General features: G+C 42.1%; 1 protein-coding gene across 2 annotated transcripts in view; it reads left to right on the top strand.

Annotated features, from left to right (window-relative positions):
* Window positions 1-19,686, top strand: part of GDA (guanine deaminase) — an 82,744-nt gene that overhangs the window by 43,633 nt on the left and 19,425 nt on the right. For both annotated transcript variants that reach the window (XM_047831148.1, XM_047831149.1), the window contains exons 4-10: window positions 654-825; window positions 9,049-9,136; window positions 10,624-10,729; window positions 12,170-12,197; window positions 13,352-13,459; window positions 15,986-16,093; window positions 18,889-18,986. In XM_047831148.1, the coding sequence (XP_047687104.1) occupies window positions 654-825; window positions 9,049-9,136; window positions 10,624-10,729; window positions 12,170-12,197; window positions 13,352-13,459; window positions 15,986-16,093; window positions 18,889-18,986 (708 nt within the window). The remainder of the gene's footprint in view (window positions 1-653; window positions 826-9,048; window positions 9,137-10,623; window positions 10,730-12,169; window positions 12,198-13,351; window positions 13,460-15,985; window positions 16,094-18,888; window positions 18,987-19,686) is intronic.

The following is a 19,686-nucleotide window of genomic DNA, read 5'->3' as shown; positions in this document are numbered from 1 at the left end:
TATGAAAATCAGTTGGAGGGCCAAGGTAACAGCAGGAGAGATCAGCAGCACCTGGAGAAGGGTTGACAGTCTTGTCTCCTAAGATTGCCTGCCCCTAACCAGCCTCAGTGTGCATTGCTGCTTCTATTTCAGAACTCAGCCCCTACATCACATGGGAAAAGACTAGATTTCTTTCAGTCAGCCAAGGTCAGGTGACCACTGGGTCTAAAATTGTGGCCACTGTGTGTGTGTCATCATCAGTCATCCTTAGTGACTTGGGAGTAATTCCTCAGCAGGGCTCTAGATGTTTTCAAGACCTTCTTTCTCATCTTTGCTCGCCGTCGATACCCTTCCAGTCGTGAGAACAAAGTCGTGAGGTGTCTTGGTCCACGACTGCTTTGCTTCTACTCCGTGCTGTGCTTTTTCCCCTTTGTCATCTTTGGTTAACCTCACACCAGCCGTTTTAACAGAGGAGCCGTGTCTCTCCCAGCAGAGCCTTACTGTTGTTTCTTGATCTCTAGATAACAGGGGAATTTACAGCCCTCTGGTTGCATCAGCTCTAAACCTGTGTGGGGTGAACAATTAAATCATTGTTGACAGAAGATGTGATTTAAAGATATGGAAAATGACTGAAGATGGTGTTAAAGTTCTTTTCCTCTCGTATTAATTTCCAGTGAGTTTTTCATGCCTGGGCTGGTTGATACGCACATCCATGCCGCTCAGTATTCTTTTGCTGGGAGTAATGTAGACCTGCCACTTTTGGACTGGCTGACCAAGTACACGTTTCCTGTAGAACACAAATTCCAGAACCTCGATTTTGCTGAAGAAATATATACCAGAGTTGTCGTAAGTATCTTGCTTGTGAGTAGTGGTGTGTTATGACTGAATCACCTGTAGAAGGGTCCATTTGGGGGGCAAATTTTTTTAATGTGTATTCATTTTTGAGAGAGAGAGAGAGAGAGAGAGAGAGAGAGAGAATGCAAGTGGCGGAGGGGCAGAGAGGGAGACACAGATTTCAAAGTAGGTTCCAGGCTCTGAGCTGTCAGCACAGAGTCCAACGCAGGGCTTGAATTCACGAACCGTGAGATCATGACCTGAGCCAAAGTCGGATGCTCAACCAGCTGAGCCATCCAGGTGCCCCATCTTGGGGGCAAATTTTAATTATAAAATTAGCAGTTAAGGCTAGCATGGACTGTTGAGACTTTTTAAGGTTTTTTACAGCCCAAGGAGTTTGTGACCACCTTATCTACACAAGCTAACCCCTAGCAGAGAGACAACTTGAACTCCAAATTCCCAAATCCCTGATTGGGTGGCCTCTCTTTACTCTGTTACTTCTTGTGTTTTTGCATTACTAAATTTGAGTTTAATGCATATGTGTGTTCCCTTACTCCTGCCAATCCACAGTGTGTTCTGGGGACCATATGGAATAGCTGTGTAACCTTTGGAAAGTTCCGTGACTCATTTTCCCCATCTGTAAAATAGAGATAGTGATAGTAACTATTTCATAGGATTGTTATGGTAAGTTAGTATTCGTGAGGTTCTTAGGATAGTGCCTGACACATGGTAAACACTCTATATGTTTGCTTTAAATACCCAAGGAAGTTTAAAATTAAAATTTCAAGTTACAGTTAGAAGAATATCACATTATTTTAGTAGCTTCCAAATTGGGAGAAATCGGGTGCCCCCCCTATAGCAGGGCATGTGGGAACGTGATGAGCATTAACACCACTAGAGGGAACTATGGAGCTAGTTCAGTCATTGAGCAGCGCCTGTGGTGTATACCTGCCATATATTGGAGGCTCTGAAAATGTCCTTCCTTCCACTCTTTCAAAGAAGTCAGTTCCCTTCTTATTCCAGCCCTATGCCAAATTCACTCAGCAGCCAGAAACAGCTTCTGCAGTTGAGAATACCTTCTCCAGATCCCATCTTATCTGACCACTACCTCTTATCATTCAACACACTTAGCCTGAACATTCCTGCATTTTTGTTGGACCCTTCGATAGTTTTTCCTCTAAAGTGACGACTATGTGATGGCGACAATATTATAAGCGTTATGCGGTTACCCAGCCATTTTGCCATTTTCCTTGGTCTTGCGTCATTCAAGCCTTGAGGAGTAAAAGCAAGTGCTATCCTTTATACACTTGACTTGCTTAATTATAAATTCAGTGTAATTGTGGGTCTTATATATTCAGCTAGCATCCACATGACACCAGAAAAACTGAGAAGGACTAACACTGTGCATGAAGTTGCCATTGCATTGTGTTAATGAATCATGTTAACCACACCAAACCTTTTTATCCTCAAATTTTATTTATACTTCCCATTGTTCTAGAGATATCTTAAAATAACATAATGTACAATGGAAGCAAATGAGTCACAAGAGCATGGCAAAGGAAAAAGAGGGAGAAAGAAAAAACAAAATAAAACCGAGAGTTAAATGTATGCCATGGCCGGGGGTGGGGGAGGGGGATCCACACATTCTTTAGAATTTATCACAATGAATTTAACTTAAAGCTGAATGAGTTAACTCAGTTAGTTCAATGACTTCACTTGAAGCTGAATGCTCTAAGTTTCTAACAGCTGATCCAGAGAGGGAAATCAGTTATGTAATTTACACAGTATATAGGATAAAAAATAAAACATTTCTTAAGGTAAAGCATGTCTATTCCTTATACTGATTTCCTTAAAAATTAATTCCAATAATCTTTAATATAAATACATGCTATGTTGTCAAAATATATATTATTAAGGTGCTATAGTATAAAAAACCAGACACATCTGTGTTTTATGTTTTAGACAGAGTATCTAGAACCATATATCCTTCAGACAGCATTCTATAAATATTATTTCTTATATCAGAGAGTTAAGTATTTGATGTCAGTGACTTCAAAATAGATTTTATTCTTGACAAATATTTGCATTGCATATGTTTCTGATTAGGAGCAAGCAGGCCCACACACTTTAACAGTTGGATGAGCTGATGGTATGATTGAAATCTGTTTAAGTTGAGATGTGTTAAGTAGAACCTGTCCCTAGGCTGAAGACTGCCCATGGCAGTGCAAAGGGATGCTAAGGCAGTACTTACGAATAGAGGGAAGCCATTTTTGTTTGTTTGTGTTATTTTCTCCCTCAGAAAACCTAGATCTATACATCAGCGAATGGGCAATCCAGACCCCAGAGTTTTGCACCATAGATGACAGTGGTGCAAATTTCATTTCATTTCATCTGCAAATAATTTTTAAAAAATTTTTAATGTTTATTTTTGAGAGAGAGAGAGAGACAGAGCCCAAGCAGTGGAGGGGCAGAAAGAGGGAGACACAGAATCTGAAGCAGGCTCAGCAGAGAGCCGAACGCAGAGCTCGCTCGAACTCACAAACCATGAGATCGTGACCTGAGCTGAAATTGGATGCTCAACTGACTGAGCCACCCAGGCGCTCCAATCCGCAAATGATTTAAAGTATATATTAGCAAGCCTCTCCTGAGATTATATGGAAAAAAAATCCCAGGGGCGCCTGGGTGGCGCAGTCGGTTAAGCGTCCGACTTCAGCCAGGTCGCGATCTCGCGGTCTGTGAGTTCGAGCCCCGCGTCAGGCTCTGGGCTGATGGCTTGGAGCCTGGAGCCTGTTTCCGATTCTGTGTCTCCCTCTCTCTCTGCCCCCCCCCCCGTTCATGCTCTGTCTCTGTCCCAAAAAATAAATAAACGTTGAAAAAAAAAATTAAAAAAAAAAAATCCCAGTAAAGCAAGCCTAGATTTTCTACCTTTAACCACTGCAACCTGGGTGAAAGATTACAGTTTTAAATTGGACTGGAATGAACTAAAAAGACTAGAAAGAGTTCAGTAATCTATATATTATACAGCCTGTAGTCAAGGGATTGGAGGTGAGATCCTTGGTAAATGGACGACGATAAACTAGTTGCAAATATTGTGGATAATAGAAAGAATATGCTGACTCTTTGGGTTTGTCCAAGATTCAGCTAATGAATCCAAACAATTCCAAAGTGGTATCAAATCATTAAAGTACAAGGTGAAAAGAAAGGGAACGGGTCATTCTTCCCCCCTATTTCAGCACACTGGAAATGCAAATCATCTAATCTGTTAAGAGGCCATTGCTGCAAGCCTTGAAGTTGGTAGTCATCCTACGTTTGGAGTCTGTTTTGAGCTCAAAAATCTTAGCCTCAAGAACTGAAGGCTGAGGAAAGACTGAAAACACAGGCCACAGTCTGATGTTATTCTTGATAGAGTCTTGTAAATGGGAAAAATACAAACTCGTCACTCATGGAAGAGCCCCCTTGAAAACTTATGAGGAACCAGGGCGGAATGGAGTCTGGGATGCCCAAATATAGAACAAATGAAGAAGGAAAGCAGCTGTATTTTAGAGGGCCTCTTCAGTAAGTTTTAAAGCCGAATTCTTATTTCTTTCAATTACATAAGCCACGCCCATGTGGCTCCTTTGTTCAATGGGCTGGACTCCGTGGGAACCGGCAGGAGTAGTAGCGTGGGCGGTCTTTGCATCCTCTTCCCTCCTTTTCTTATTTTGCTTTCCGGACTCTCCCTGTCCTGTTCCTTAACTATAATTCGGGCAGATTCTTGAACATTCCGGTTTGATCCAGTCCAATTTGAAACTGCAGTTTCTCACCCAGTGAAAGCTTCCCTCCATCCCCCCCACCCCCACCCCCACCCCCGAGTCAGAGGAAGGACTTGTCGGCGCCTGTGCGGTGCTTCCATCGTCCTTCTTGCTAATGAGCCAACAATTTTGATTTCATCTTCAAGCCAAATTTTTAGAAAAGGGTGAGAAATTTTGAGAATTTAGAAAATGTTAGATTACACTTCTGTTTTCGTTTTGAGTTTCATTTTATTCTGGTTCGGTGTGCAACTCATGTGATTATTTTTCTCAGGAATTAGTTCACTTTATTTTATGACCCAACAAAAGGTCAATTTTTTTTATGATTATTCTGCCCATTTTTTATTTTATTTTATTTTTTAAAGTTTATTTATTCTGAGAGAGAGAGGGAGGGAGAGAAAGAGAGAGAGAGAGTGAAGGAGGGGCAGAGAGAGAGAGAGAGAGAGAGAGAGAGAATCCCAAGCAGGCTCCATACTGTCAGCAAGGAGCCTGACACAGGGCCTGAACTCACAAACTGCGAGGTCATGACCCAAGTCAAAGACAATTAACTGACTGAGCCATCCAGGTGCCCCCTGCCCATTTTTTAAAAGAGTGTGGGTTCTCTGTCAATAATGACATTTTAACGTCTCTGTAAGATTGAGTTAAGAGTGTTAGACAAGTCTTCTATCATTTTTCAATATATTCTTCCATATAAGAAGACAAGAATATTGTATGTACTGTCCCTTCTTCGTCTCCCCCCTCCCCCCACGTCTTATGTTCTTTCATCTGAGGTTTTGATTTCAGTTTTTTTCCACTATCTACACTTAATTTAAAATAAGCTTTAGCTTACAGGGTGGCTGGGTGGCTCAGTCGGCTAAGCATCTGACTTCAGCTCAGGTCATGATCTCACAGTTGGGGGGTTCGAGCCCTGTGTTGCGCTCTGTGCTGACAGCTCGGAGCCTGAAGCCTGGTTCAGATTCTGTATCTCCCTCTCTCTGCTCTTCTCCTGCTCATGATCTGTCTCTCTCTCAAAAATAAATGAACATTAAAGAAATTTTTTAAATAAGCTTCAGCTTTTAAATTTAATATTTTAAAATTTAATTCCACTTTATTTTTCAACATCTGTACTTAATTTAACAGTGTGCTTGCTTTTTCTTGTGCTTCTTGGATCCCTGTCTTCCTTTTGTATTCATGTTTCATTTTCTTGAAGAATTAACTTCTGATAATCATTTCCAGTAAGGTGGGTGATAAGCCTTCCAAATCCTTGAATTACTAAAAATGGTTTTACTTTGTTATGACTCTTGAATGATGCACTTTAGCTGTGGAGAAAATTCTATTTAAAATGATTTTCCCACCAACATCTAATAGGCTGGTGTCAATCTGACATGTATTCCTTTCTGGCTAATTTGCTGGCCTTCAAGATTTTCTTTTCATTCTTGATGTTCTGAGATCTCACTTATGGATCTCTTTTTCAGTTCATTCTCTTTAATATGTAGTTCTTTCAATATGAGAACTCCTGTCTCTCTTCCATTCTGGGAAATTTCTCCCCCCCCCCCCCCGCCGCCCCCACCTCTCCCCTCTCTTCCCCCCATATATACTTCCCTCCAGTCTACACTTAGCTTGTGATGAGCCCTGTTAGAAAAATAATGAAATATCTTCATATACTTTCATGTCTCTTTTGTGCTATGTTCATACAGAATGCTGTGGCCCAAGTTTGCAAATCATTAATTCACTCTTACCATTCTAATGGTCCATTTCTCTTTCAAGGGTAAAATGTCCTCTCCTATCCGTCTAAGGATGCTGATTTTAGTTCACTTTATGTCTCTTGTTGCTTAGTAATTCTGCTACCTCAGGTATTCATTCAACAAACATTTAATGAGCACACACTCAAATTCAGGCGCTTTTCTGGTTGCTAGAGATGAATTCAATGTCTCTGTCAAGTTACTACCCTTTCTCCTGGATTTGTGAATCTGATAGAGAGTTTATCCTTATCTGTAGCTGACAGGCTCTAAACATCTCTGGCAGTCAAACACATTTTATTTCATATGCAAAGTGTCTTAATTTGAAAAGATTGATGTAAAAATCCAGATTTCCCAATTCTCTCAACTTTTGGGACTAACTGATGTCACTGGGCTCTCACTTGTTTTTTTTTCAACATTTGGCTGAAGCTGAGTAGAGGCTGTTAAAATATGGCATATTCTTCCCTATTATCTTAAGTGCAAAATATTTTTCCCCCTGAGAGATTCTTTTTTAATTTATCCTACAACCCTTTTATTGACTTTCAAATTTCATTTATAAAATCTTTAGTGTTGGAGAGCCCTTGTTCTCTCATTTTCATAGCATTCTGTTCTTGTTTTGTGGATGCAATATATTCTTTTATTTCATTGAGAATGTTAATCATAGATATTTATTTATTTACTTATTTAATTTTAATTTTTTTTTTTTTTTGAGAGAGAGAGTGCACGAGTAGGGGAGGGGCAGAGAGAGCAGAAGACAGACTCTGAAGCAGGCTCCTAGATATGAGCTGTCCTCAGAGGGCTTGAACTCATGACCTGAGCCAAGTTGGATGCTTAACTGACTGAGCCACCCAGATGCTCCTTATTTATTTTTTTAAAGTTTATTTATTTATTTTGAGAGAGAGAGGGAGTGTGTGAGTGGAGGGGGTGGGTCAGAGAGAGGGGGAGAGAGAGAATCCCAAGCAGGGTTTATGCTGTCAGCACAGAGCCCAACATGGGGCTCCATATCACCAACCGTGAGATCATGACTTGAGCCAAAATCAAGAGTCAGATGCTCAACGGACTGAGCCATCCAGGCACCCCAGATTTTTTTTTAATTTTTTTTTTCAACTTTTTTTTTTAATTTATTTTTGGGACAGAGAGAGACAGAGCATGAACGGGGGAGGGGCAGAGAGAGAGGGAGACACAGAATCGGAAACAGGCTCCAGGCTCTGAGCCATCAGCCCAGAGCCTGATGCGGGGCTCGAACTCACGGACCGCGAGGTCGTGACCTGGCTGAAGTCGGATGCTTAACTGACTGCGCCACCCAAGCGCCCCCAGCTTTTTTTTTTAAATCAAACTTTATTCTGACCTTATAAATTGCCTCTTTTCTCTGAGATTTTTTCCCGGATTCTTTGCTCTTTCTTCTCTTTTTTTAGAGTAGCTTTCCTCAAGTATCTGTTGAACCTCAAACATACATTCCATATTTAAGTGTGACACTCAAAGATGCTGATTGGGAGTCTGGATGGGAAGTAGCACTTGTTGACTGGTGAACTTTATTCTAGGATGGACAGTGAAGGCAATGAATGGCCCTTCCAACTGTGGGCCCCAAATGCCATTGTGAGGATATCTTCTTTCTAGAACCATTCATCTTCTCTAGGAAAGAGTCATCAGTCCTGCCAGGAGTGATGGGAGTTGCATATGTGACGTTTTGGGGGGTGATGACCAAGGATCCCATGATCCTTGGGTCAGCCAGATTATCCACTTAAAACTCTTCAGTCGGGGGGCGCCTGGGTGGCTCGGTCGATTAAGCGTCCGACTTCGGCTCAGGTCATGATCTCACGGTCCGTGAGTTCGAGCCCCGCATCGGGCTCTGTGCTGACAGCTCGGAGCCTGGAGCCTGTTTCGGATTCTGTGTCTCCCTCTCTCTGACCCTCCCCCATTCATGCTCTGTCTCTCTCTGTCTCAAAAATAAATAAACGTTAAAAAAAAAAAAAACTCTTCAGTCGGCCATACTTTGCAGTATTGGATGTCTAGTCTTCAAATACTACACAGTTTCTGCAAGAGTAAATATCTCCTACAGGATCAGGTTGGGTGGGTGGCTGATTTCAACAAGTGGGGAGAAGGGTCCTGCCAGGGTTTAATCTTTTGTATATAGACTATCGGCCAATTCTCTCTTAACAGCTCCATGCTTCTTTCTCTCCTTCCAAAGTCACCTCCACGTTCTCATCCTTGTTTTTTTTTTCTTTTTTGTCTAAGAAGATATAGAAATGTTTCCTCTGCTCATGTCTCTTTCTTGTGTGTTAATAAATTTTACTGTTAGTTTAGTGGAAATTTGCTAAGGAAGGGAGATAAATACATGTGACCAATCTGCCAGGTTGAACTAGAAATCTGGCTGCATAATTTTGCCCTCTTATAGATAGAAAAATCTCATTTACATCCCTTGGTGCAATAAAGTTTGGGTATCCTTAAATAATCCTAAAAAACAAGGAATTAATTAGTATTGCATTTTGTGAATTCTGCAACACCCAACTGTGTGAATCTAGGAAATCAAAAGTACCAGCTTCTCCTCCAGTTCACACTTTTGGAATATAAATACTTTTGCCATTTACCTTAACTGTACTTCACATCAAGATGGCATACCTTTAAATAAAAACATTTTAAAATTAAAAACTAGAATTCTATTTTCGTCTTCATCTGCCATGTGACTTTTCTGGGCACACGCGATTCATGGTTTTGTGATTTATTTTTAGAGGAGAACACTAAAGAATGGAACAACCACGGCTTGTTACTTTGGAACAATTCACACTGACTCATCCCTGCTCCTTGCAGAAATTACAGGTGAGGAAATGAAAGCATGATGTATGGGCACATCCATCCAAGACAGTCAGACCATGTCCGGCAATGAGTTCTACTTGTGAGCAGTCCTGCCTTTTAATTGCTGGAGTTTGAGCACCGCCTTTCTTGCGAGTAATTAGGTGTTTGTGTATGGCCCTTGGATGTTTTTTGTTGTTTAAGTAATGTGATTATTTACCTATGGTTTTGGTTTCAGAATGGTGTATACGGGTCTGAGGTTTTTGTATTAATTTAGAGCATTTTGGGACAGGTTTACTAATTGTCACTGTGGCAACGGTTTATTGTGATCTGCAGATGTTGTGTTGGCTGCTGGCTACACTTAGGAGACTGTGCGAGGTGCTGGGAATACAATGAAATAGAAAATCGTCTCTGCCCTTAAGGAGCCAGACAGGATTAACTGACTAATAGCTACACACATTAATTAATAACTGTAGTAACAGCTGCTGTGCTCTTGCTAGACGCCCGGCTTTACATGGAGCACTCGGTGTGGATTATTGCCGCTCAGTTGCAAACAGCCTTTGGAAGTAGTCGTCAATGTCCTCATGTTACAGATGCATAAACTGATGCTCAGAGGACGGAACATGCCCAAGTCATACAGCTAGTAAGCAGAAAGGAGACTGGATTTAGATGAGCGATTCCAAAATTTGTACCTTGCACAGTGCCCAGAACATGGCAGATGCTCAGTAAATACCTCCGGCTCCTCTGGCTGATGCACTGATGCTTCTGCTTGCTGGCTAAGGTAGTTTATGCCAGAGGCCTGAAGGGTACCACTGAAAATATATATTGCTATTTTGGGAGGAGACGGAGAAAACTCAGAATTGGATCATCTGCAAAGAATTCACGGAAGGGACTTTTAAACGGGGTTCAAAGGGACGTAAAATGGGGAGAAAGGAAAATGTCTTCCCAACAGGGGAAGTGACATGGACAGAGGCGTGGGAGCAGGAACATCCGTAGTAGATCCAGGAAGCGGGGAACAGAGTAGCTAAACTGGAGGACAGGATTCATTGCTGGGTGGGGTGGGGGAGGAGGTGGGGGAGATGGGACAGTTCAGACTATGGACAGATTCATATGTGCATCAGACACTCAAGATTTTAAGCCAGATGAGGGATCTGATGAAGGTGGGGTTTTAGGGAAGAATAATATAATGGCCAGGTATTAAAACGAATTACAGGGGAAAGAGGCAAAAAGGCTTTTGCAAGACTCTTATGACAGAGGCACAGACATTGTAAAAAAAAAAAAATTAATATTACCCCACATAGCTTCAACTTTCTAGCTAAAATAAAATTTCTCTAACACCTCTAATGAGGACTAGGTTCCTTAGTGCTGAGAGCTGCTGGTAGAACTAAGTCAAATTCCCCGCTTATGATACATTCTCACTTACGTTTTCATAATGATTTTAATTGAAAGATTAGCAAAGATACCATTTGGGAGAAAAAGAATGACTTCAGATTCTGTTTGTGTGTGCCTCACAGATAAATTCGGGCAGCGGGCATTTGTGGGCAAAGTCTGCATGGATTTGAATGTTACTGTTCCCGAATACAAGGAGACCACTGAGGTGTCAATCGAGGAGACAGAGAGGTATATTCATCTTGATTTGTCTTGTGGGCAGTCCCTTTGCAGCACTGATGGAGGCAACCTCTGTGAACCAGGCGGATATACACATATGTCACCGTGTGGGTTTGCCCCACTTTATGCGGTTGGTCTGGTCCTAAAGAAAATATTGCATGTCAATACTGTTTGGGACCCTCTGTGAACTCGTTATAGGAGTCCTAGGGTGAACCCCTTTGTGAAATGAAAGATTCTTTTTAAAAGTTAATGATTTACCACTCCCCTCTCCTTTAGTATAGATGGAGGCTTTTGTAAATTGAACTTGCTTTAAATATATGTGGTGTGCTCATTAGATTACTTTTGGTTGTGGGTCATCCTCTTGCCTGAGATCACGGGTTTTTGTTCTGTTCTTTTAAGATGACCTTGGGATACTCTATGGATCCCCAAAATACTCTATCTACTTCTTTAATGGCTTTTCCATAGTCCCTTTAGGATCTGATTTGACAAGGAATTGTGTTGTATGACTCTCAACATGCAAGAGATCCAGAAGAACATTCTTTAGATTCAAATCTCCCCCAAGACCTAACCTATCCTGATGCAAGTTTTAGAAGCCCAACTTTTCTCCAGTTCCAAAATTCCTTCACCTTAAATGTGTCCTCTGAAAAGGGTGGCTTAGGAACCATCACCTGCTCCCAGAAAGAATGAAACACTCCTTTTATCATCGGCCATTTGCTGAATTTTTCTATGGATCTGTGTTTGTGATCGTAGTAAACTTTAATCTGCGTTTTGTTCCAAAACAAAGGTCTACCAGTAGGCAGGAAGCTAGCTAGTAAATATATTTGTCCAGGGCACCAATAGGTATTTCACAGGCCCTACGGATACTACCGTCCCTGCAGATACAATGGGTAAGATTGTCACCTGGTCCCATCTGGTGCCCCCTGCCCCCAATTCACAGCCACCTCTGGCCTATTCCTTCTGCCTTACTCCATCGTCTGTGCCCAGGAGCACCTGGCCTTTGGAAATGAATGATGATGTTGTGTGAGAAAGTAGCTTTCACTCTATAAAGGAAAATTAGGAGGAGAGAGTCCTATGGCTTCTAAACACCTCCAGGTGCATAGGATTCCATGATTCTAATATCCAAGGAGCGTAACACCCTACAATATTCCCCCAAATAGAGCTTAAGCCAGCAGAATGGCTTCCGTGCTGTGGGGATACTTACGAACAGCCCAGCTGATGTTAGATGATAAAACTTCAGTTCCCTGTGATTTCACACTTTATCTCCCTGGCCGCACGTGAGAAAGCAGAATAATTACTACTTGTTAATCTTTAACTGCTGGTGGTGAAACATGTACAGCGTTGGAAATGTTTGTCTGGAAGTTAGGACCTGTGAGGATCATGTTTTCACCCTTTTCAAAAACGTATTTTTAAATGCCAAATTTTTCTGTTTTCCCATTTGTTGCTGTATTTCAGATTTGTGTCGAGAATGCTCCAAAAGAACGTAAGTAAGCTTGTTCCCAGCTTGTTTTTGGATTGCCTTTGTGCTGTTTGCAGGATGCGTTATTAAGTTGTTTGGTAAAAATTAGTCTGCGTGTGTATGGCTTACTCCATGCATGCAGAAATATTTTCCCAGAGCCTTTAATTGTTCCTACAGTGGACCCATCAACCCAGCTCTGTGAGGCCAGGCTTTTTTTGTCTTCTCTGTGGTTTTCCCTTCCTTTTCTCTAGAACCTTTTCATCTCACAGGACTGGTCCCTGGGGAGGTAGGAGGGGGCTTCATGGATGTGGACAGATTGGTAAAAATTGGAAGTTGGCTACCTCAGCGTTGGCTCTGGCCTCTTGTGCTCCCTGATCTGGTCTGAAGCACAGGTTGTGTCCACCCTGATGCCGCAGCTGTTGGCTGCCTTGGTGCCTAATGTGTGGTATATCACATGGCCTGCAGGCATTCAGACACTCCTCTTTGCAATGCCCTAGTGTTGGTGAGCCTTGGAGGCAGTGCTGTTTCCTTTCCCGACCCCACCATGCCTGGTTCTTAGCTCCACTGTGCAAGCCAGCCCCTTCCTTTACCACCTTTTGAGGTCTGATTGAAAATCCAAGAAATCCATTACTTGCAATCTAATCTCGGGAGACCTACCTGCAGCCTCCTGGGTCCTCATCTTCACTACTGCTCTCCGAGCCCTTCTCTCCTGTTCAGCCTTTACCCTGGGTCACATCAGAGCCAATGCTGCCACTAAACGTCCCGAGGGAGGCCACGGCCAGCACACCTCCCCAAGATGTAGGTGGTGAATAGGCCTCCAGCTCACGTTTAGTCTCCCCAGTGGCCTCCTTCGGATGTTCTTCTGTTTCCCGTTTCTCTTCATGAAGGCCACCCAGTCAAGGCCTTGTCTGAGCCTTCATGTGAATGTGTGACTCGGGGTGTCTGTCATTTAGGCCAGAATCTTCTTCCATTGAACTTGGTGCTGTAGAATCTTGTCTCCATTGTCCTCAGTCATGAGCCATTTCCATGAAACCCAAAACTTCCACCTGCTGTTAGAATGGGAGACTGTCCCCCAAAATGAAAACATAGTTATATGTGTATGATATGCATGTTAGGGTCTGCTACACATTCATGATATCCATGGTTTCCTGACTAATTGCTCTTTATATTATTTCCAGTATTCTAGAGTGAAGCCCATAGTGACACCACGTTTTTCCCTTTCCTGCTCTGAGACTTTGTTGGGTAAACTGGGAAACCTCGCGAAGACCCATAATTTGCACATTCAGGTGGGTGTTTTCCCCCTAGTTCTGCCTCTGTCCAAACCGGCAAGACTTCTCAGCACCCTAAATTCTTGTAGTAAATCTCCAGTTCTTCTCCTGAGATCTAGAGAAATAGCATCACAGCACAGGAAGGGCTCTTACAGACGTCACCTAAATCCACTCCTTTCATTTCTCAGGTCAGAAACCTGAAGCTCCTTTTACCCTTGGTCTTCTCTGATCAGGCTTTGGAGAGACAAGGACATCATGAGTAACCAAGCCAGACCTACGACACACCGGTTACCTGTTCTCTGTAGGATACATTTCAGGCATTTCTTTCCTACTTCTCTCTTTTATTTGATACTTTTTGTCAGTGTTCTAGTCCTTGATTTTTGGAGGAACCACCCATTATTCGAAAAGCAAAAAGAACCTAATTTCTACTTGCAAAAATGCATTTAAAAGCCCTTTTGTTCTGAGTTTCTTAATTTGAAATGAGGAACAAAAAAAGCATATCTTACTTTGTCATTAAATGGTCGCAATTTAGGAATAAAACCCTTCTAAAGCTTCCAGCTAGGTTAAAATTGGGGGTTGCAAGCTCCCCTTCACACTTCCTCCGTGCTTCATCACGTACTGCACTCCAGTTTTCCCTCTTAAGAGTTGACTATCTTATCACAATGGGCAAGGGAAGAGAGAGACGACACATTGATTCTATATCAGAGTGGAAGGTGTTCTGTTTTGTTTTAATAAGATTTATTTTGTTAGGGCTTATCAACTCTTCTCATCACCCCCCGTTTTTTGTGGACTGTGATATTTGTATTTTTTATTCAATCCCACATAATTGTAGGGGAGGAAAAAGTTTTCCTTAACCTTCTTAGAGTCAGTCCCTGGCCTCATCTGAAAACTAAATTGACAAAGACAGATTAAAAAGGGAAAAGCATACAAAGGTGTTTAATCTCAGCTTTACATGATACAGGAGACTTCATAAGGAAATGAAAGCCCAAAGAAAGAGCCCAGAGCATTTCTAGGCTAGGTTGGGTGACGAGTGCACAGTCATGGAGGAATATGATCTTTGGTTTGGATTCTTCTGGGCATCCTTTTGTCTTCAGAGATAAGGGTGCTTCTTCCCTCCAAGTATAGGATGGGCATCCCTCACACAAGAGTTTTATTTTATTTCCCTGTTTCAGGGAAGAAGGGTGGAGGAAGGTCAGAGTGACCTTCCCACTTCAGCTATTTTCCTTCGGCTTAAAATAATACAGTATGCCACAGTGCCATAGTTGGGGGTAGTCTGTCCTGAGCTCCATGAAGACACAACCAAATCAAGCGTGTCCTTGCTGGGGATGTATGTATGTGTGCATGTGCATTTAACATCTCCTCAAATTTATTACAATGACCTGAATCATCTGGTTGTCCTTTTTTTCCCTTCAGATGCCCAGGCATTTCTTCAGTGGTCTAACTTTCCTCAAGGACAGGATAAAGCTCACCCTCTAGGTGCAATACTCTATTTTTAGAACATGGATCTTTTTTTCTTCTATTTATTTGACTGACACTCTACTTCATGGAGAAGGGAAATGGTATTGCCATTCTTGAAAATGGCAACTTGCTCATGAGGGTTTTTTTTCCCCCATAATATGTACTCATCACCAGTTGGTCTGGAGTGATTTTTGTTTTAGGCTAGGGAGTGAGGTGGTTACACCCAAGTGTTGTGTCTCAAAAATACTTTCTGCCCTCTTGGGGTTTGTGATGTTCTGCAGGTGTGGGGGCCAGGACTCATTTGTTTTGATTGCGTGTGGATTCTTATGGGCTCTTTTTTGGTGACTTCAAGATTGTCTAGCTCAGTTATTGTCAAACTGTTTTCTGCACAGGAGCTCATTCTGGAAGGTGACAAAGGGGACAGAATGACGACAGGGTTCCAAAATCCCAACCCTGCTTCTTCCTGAAAGGCAACTTGTTGATGCCTTTTACATATTGGATGTCTATGAATTTTTATATGAATTTTTGGAAAATCACTCACTTAGCACAACCCTCATATTTGAGAGCTGAGAATGTGGAGGCCAAAGGAAGTAGCTGACTCACCCTAAGACACACAATTAGGCTCAGAACTTGAGCTAACATTTAGCTCTCCTTGTTCAAGTTCTAGTTTTCTTATGAGGGAACCATGCTGTCTGTCCCTTTGTGGCCCTTAAACTCTTATCTTAAACGGCTAACCCCAGAAGCAAATTGCCACCGATAGCTAGGCTCTTGAGCCTTTTCAACTACTTTTTACTTTCATTTGTTCCTAACATAGTATGGGATTTGAAAAGACTCCATTGGAAGAACATAACATTGGCTTAGGGTTAGGGTTAGAACATTACATGCTCATGTAATGACATAGTCATAGTTAATTTTTCATGCCGCTGTTATATATGATATGTATCATTGCTTTCAATAGCACACTTGTACATTCTTCGTGGTCTTACATAGGCAAGTAGAATCCATCCTTATCCTTTTGGGGAAGAAGTATCATTTCTGATGGTATTTGACATTAGAAAATTGAAACTATTATTTCTTTTCTTGTAGAGCCACATAAGTGAGAACTCCAGTGAAGTAGCAGCTGTGAAGAACTTATTTCCCGATTATAAAAACTACACAGATGTGTACGACAGGAACAATCTTCTGACAAATAAGGTACATTGCATATCGTGACATAGCCTGTATACAGCAGGGCATATTTATCTACATTTTAAGATCTCAGGGGCACCTACGTGGTTCAGTCAGTTGAGCCTCTGACTCTTGATTTTGGCTCAGGTCATGATCCTGGGGTTGTGGGATCGAGCCCCATGTTGGGCTTTGTGTTGAGCATGGAGCCTGCTTAAGATTCTCTCTCTCTCTCTCTCTCTCTCTCTCTCTCTCTCTCTCTCTCTCAAATAAAAATAATAATAATAAAATAAAATCTCAATAGTAATCTCCAGACTTCTCCAACCTACGTGCATTTCCCAAACTAGAGCATGCACATATGTGGGTAGATAGTTAAAAATGACCTGAAGTTTCATCCCAGTAAAGAAATCTAAAGGCTTCTTAGAGGGAGGGTAGGTCGTTTGGCCTAAGGACATTTTGTCAGTATCCATTAGAATATAAATACGCATTTCCTTGAGTTAGCAGATACGTTTTTAAGGATCCATTCTGTACGGAATATGAATAGGAATGTTAATTAATGTGAAAGTTAGAAAATATCTATCAGTGGGGGATTGTTTAGATTATAGAACATTCATAATTAAAATTTTATCCAACATTCACAAGAATGATGTATCCAGGCTTACATGGAAGAATGTTTGTACAGTATTGCTTGATGTTGTGTGGGTTGCATGCTCAGTTAGAAAGAAATTATCTGGAATACAAACATTGAATGTTAAAAGTGATCCTCCTGAGGGAGAAGGCAGAAGGACTTTTTACTCTTTGTTTTTAAACACTCTGCCATTGCTTTAAAAAAATGAGTGTGTATTACTTTCATAATTAAATAATTTTACATTAATTTAGATTAATATAGTGAGGAGAGACTTCATTCCACAGTATACCCTTTAGCCTTGGCCTTCAATGAATTGTACAAAGTGCATGGAGAGTTTAACTACTGCAGCAAATCAGTTCTTCTGGACTCATGTGAACAGAGGGCTGAATGTGACTAATCTGAAAGATTAATCCCTTACATAGGTCTTTAAATGTTACACTGTAATTTTCATCCTTCTCTACATCTATTTCCATGTGATTAATAAATTAACCTTCTAGTTGCATGTTAATTTTATTTGCATAGAGCTTGGGAAATTTTTATTTTATTAATTCTGTGGTCACGGAACCGTGCCTCCCAAAAGAGAAAGCTGTTTGAAAACGGGTTTTGTACTGAGGGGAAAAGAATTTTGAACGAGTAAAGCCGTTTTTTTTTTAATTTTAATTTTTAAAAATTTGAGTATAGTCGACACCCAATGTTACATTAATTTCAGGTATACGATGTAGTGATTCAACTTTGCTCTATGTTGTGTTGTGCTCACCACAAGTGTCGCTACCCCCTGTCACCACACAATGCTGTCATAGTACCTATATATATTGACTATATGCCCTGTGCTGTGCCTTTTATTTCCATGACTTCTTCCAGAACTGGAAGCCTGTGTCTCCCACTCCCCTTTACCCATTCTCTCCCTCCCCGCCTACCTTCCTCTCCGGCAACCCTCCATTTGTTTCCTGTGTTTGCAGGTCTGCTTCTGCTTCTGTTTGTTTGCTTATTCATTTTTCTTTGTTTTAGATTCCACACATGAGTGAAATCCTCTGGTATTTGTCTTTCTCTGTCTGGCATATTTCACTTAGCATAATACTCTCTAGGTCCATCCATGTTGTCACAGATGGCATGATCTCATCCTTTGTTATAGCTGAGTAATATTCCATTCTATGTGTCTGTATGGATATATGCCATAAGAAAGAGGCAAGTCTCATTCAGGAAAACCCACAAATTATTACCAGGACTGAACAGAAAATTCTCCTGTGTGTGCACACCGCCCACCTTCTTTGATCCATTTTACCTTCCACGTTAACGCTTATAAGACATCACGTTTCCTAATTTTTGTGAAAATGTGAATATGGGTGATAAAACAAAGCTTATTTGGTCGTGTAAACTATACTTCAATTAAAAAAAAAAGACAGAAGGGGCGCCTGGGTGGCGCAGTCGGTTAAGCGTCCGACTTCAGCTAGGTCGTGATCTCGCGGTCCGGGAGTTCGAGCCCCGCGTCGGGCTCTGGGCTGATGGCTCAGAGCCTGGAGCCTGTTTCCGATTCTGTGTCTCCCTCTCTCTCTGCTCCTCCCCCGTTCATGCTCTGTCTCTCTCTGTCCCAAAAAAATAAATAAACGTTGAAAAAAAAAATTAAAAAAAAAAAAAGACAAATAGATGAACAAAGATTATATGGTTTTATGTGTCAAGAGCGTCGTGCGTATGTTTTACTAGGAGCAGAAATAAAGAACGACGGTTTCCAGGATTACCCCCACAGCTTCCATGTGCTGGCAAAGGAAAGCTCACTTCTAGAAAGTTCTGATCAGGATGGGAACAAGCACGGCCCCACCAGTTGCTCCCCACGTAGAGTTAGGAAATAAAATAACGTGGCTGTTTTCTTAGGGTGGCGATGAAGCCATCGTAGTATCTTTGGGCGGGGTGGGTATCCTATACTGCCGGTAACCTGGACCCTCGTTATTTTCCAGATGAAAAAGAGAAAACGGTAAGAGCCACAAAACTTGCTGAGCCTCGTGTGATCCCATGTTCATACGGGCCTCTTTTGAGGGGGTACCCGGTACACAGGGATTTTATCCATACGAGTGATCATAAATGCTCTTGTGGGGACGAGGCCACCGCAGCAGCTGTGTGTACCTGTAACGTCTCGCTGTGAGTGAAGACTCACCAAACATTGTTAAGTGGTAAACTCCACGCGGGGTACTCTTCTCTCCAGACAGTGATGGCGCACGGCTGCTACCTTTCTGCCGAGGAACTCAAGGTGTTCAGGGAGCGGGGAGCGGCGCTCTCACACTGCCCCAATTCTAACTTATCGTAAGTAGGCGGTAATCGGTCGGTAGCTGGTGAGCATTTGGGGTGTGAGTTAGCAGCCCGAAGACCTCTGTTTTCTCAGTCATGTCTTTAGTGTCCCTCTTCTAGAGGCCTATCTGATTGGGACAGGGACCAGGGAGGCACACAGACATTCCCCCGAGCCTTAGGGGACAGAAAGGGCACTCGAAAGAGGACACTTTGTGCGGAGTATGCACGCGAAGAACACAGCGTCTTTTAAAATTTCTGAGTCTGCGCAATGCATCACGTCTGGAATTCATCCTAGACCCTTCTCTCCTAGTTTCTGCGGTTCTCAGCGGCAGCCTGTGAACTGCCAGGCCCCGACGCATCAGCCTGCACCCCCTCTTCCGGTGGTATCCCCTTTCTCTGGCCTTGCAAGTCCCGACTCATTCAGGGCAACAAATTATTCCAGACAGAGAAGAGAGGTGATGCTTTATAATTTGTGCGTCTTCACATAGAAGGATGAGTTGGTTAAAAACAAACCAAAACAAACAAACAAAAAACACTGAAGACCAATAAGACTTTTGCACTAACTGCAAGGTCGAATTGCTTCATTTATTTCTCCTTACAAATGATTCCCCTGCTTTCCCTTCTGCTTCTTGCTGCTTTGTACCCTCCTGAGATTAACCTCAACCCAAGGATTAAAGATCCTTTATGATTGTGTGTTCCTCCGGGACTCAGGTGA

This window comes from Prionailurus viverrinus, chromosome D4 (genome assembly GCF_022837055.1).
Source record: "Prionailurus viverrinus isolate Anna chromosome D4, UM_Priviv_1.0, whole genome shotgun sequence".
Taxonomy (NCBI): domain Eukaryota; kingdom Metazoa; phylum Chordata; class Mammalia; order Carnivora; family Felidae; genus Prionailurus; species Prionailurus viverrinus.
The sequence above is the reverse complement of the archived record's forward strand: the minus strand, read 5'-3'. Positions and strand labels throughout refer to the sequence as shown.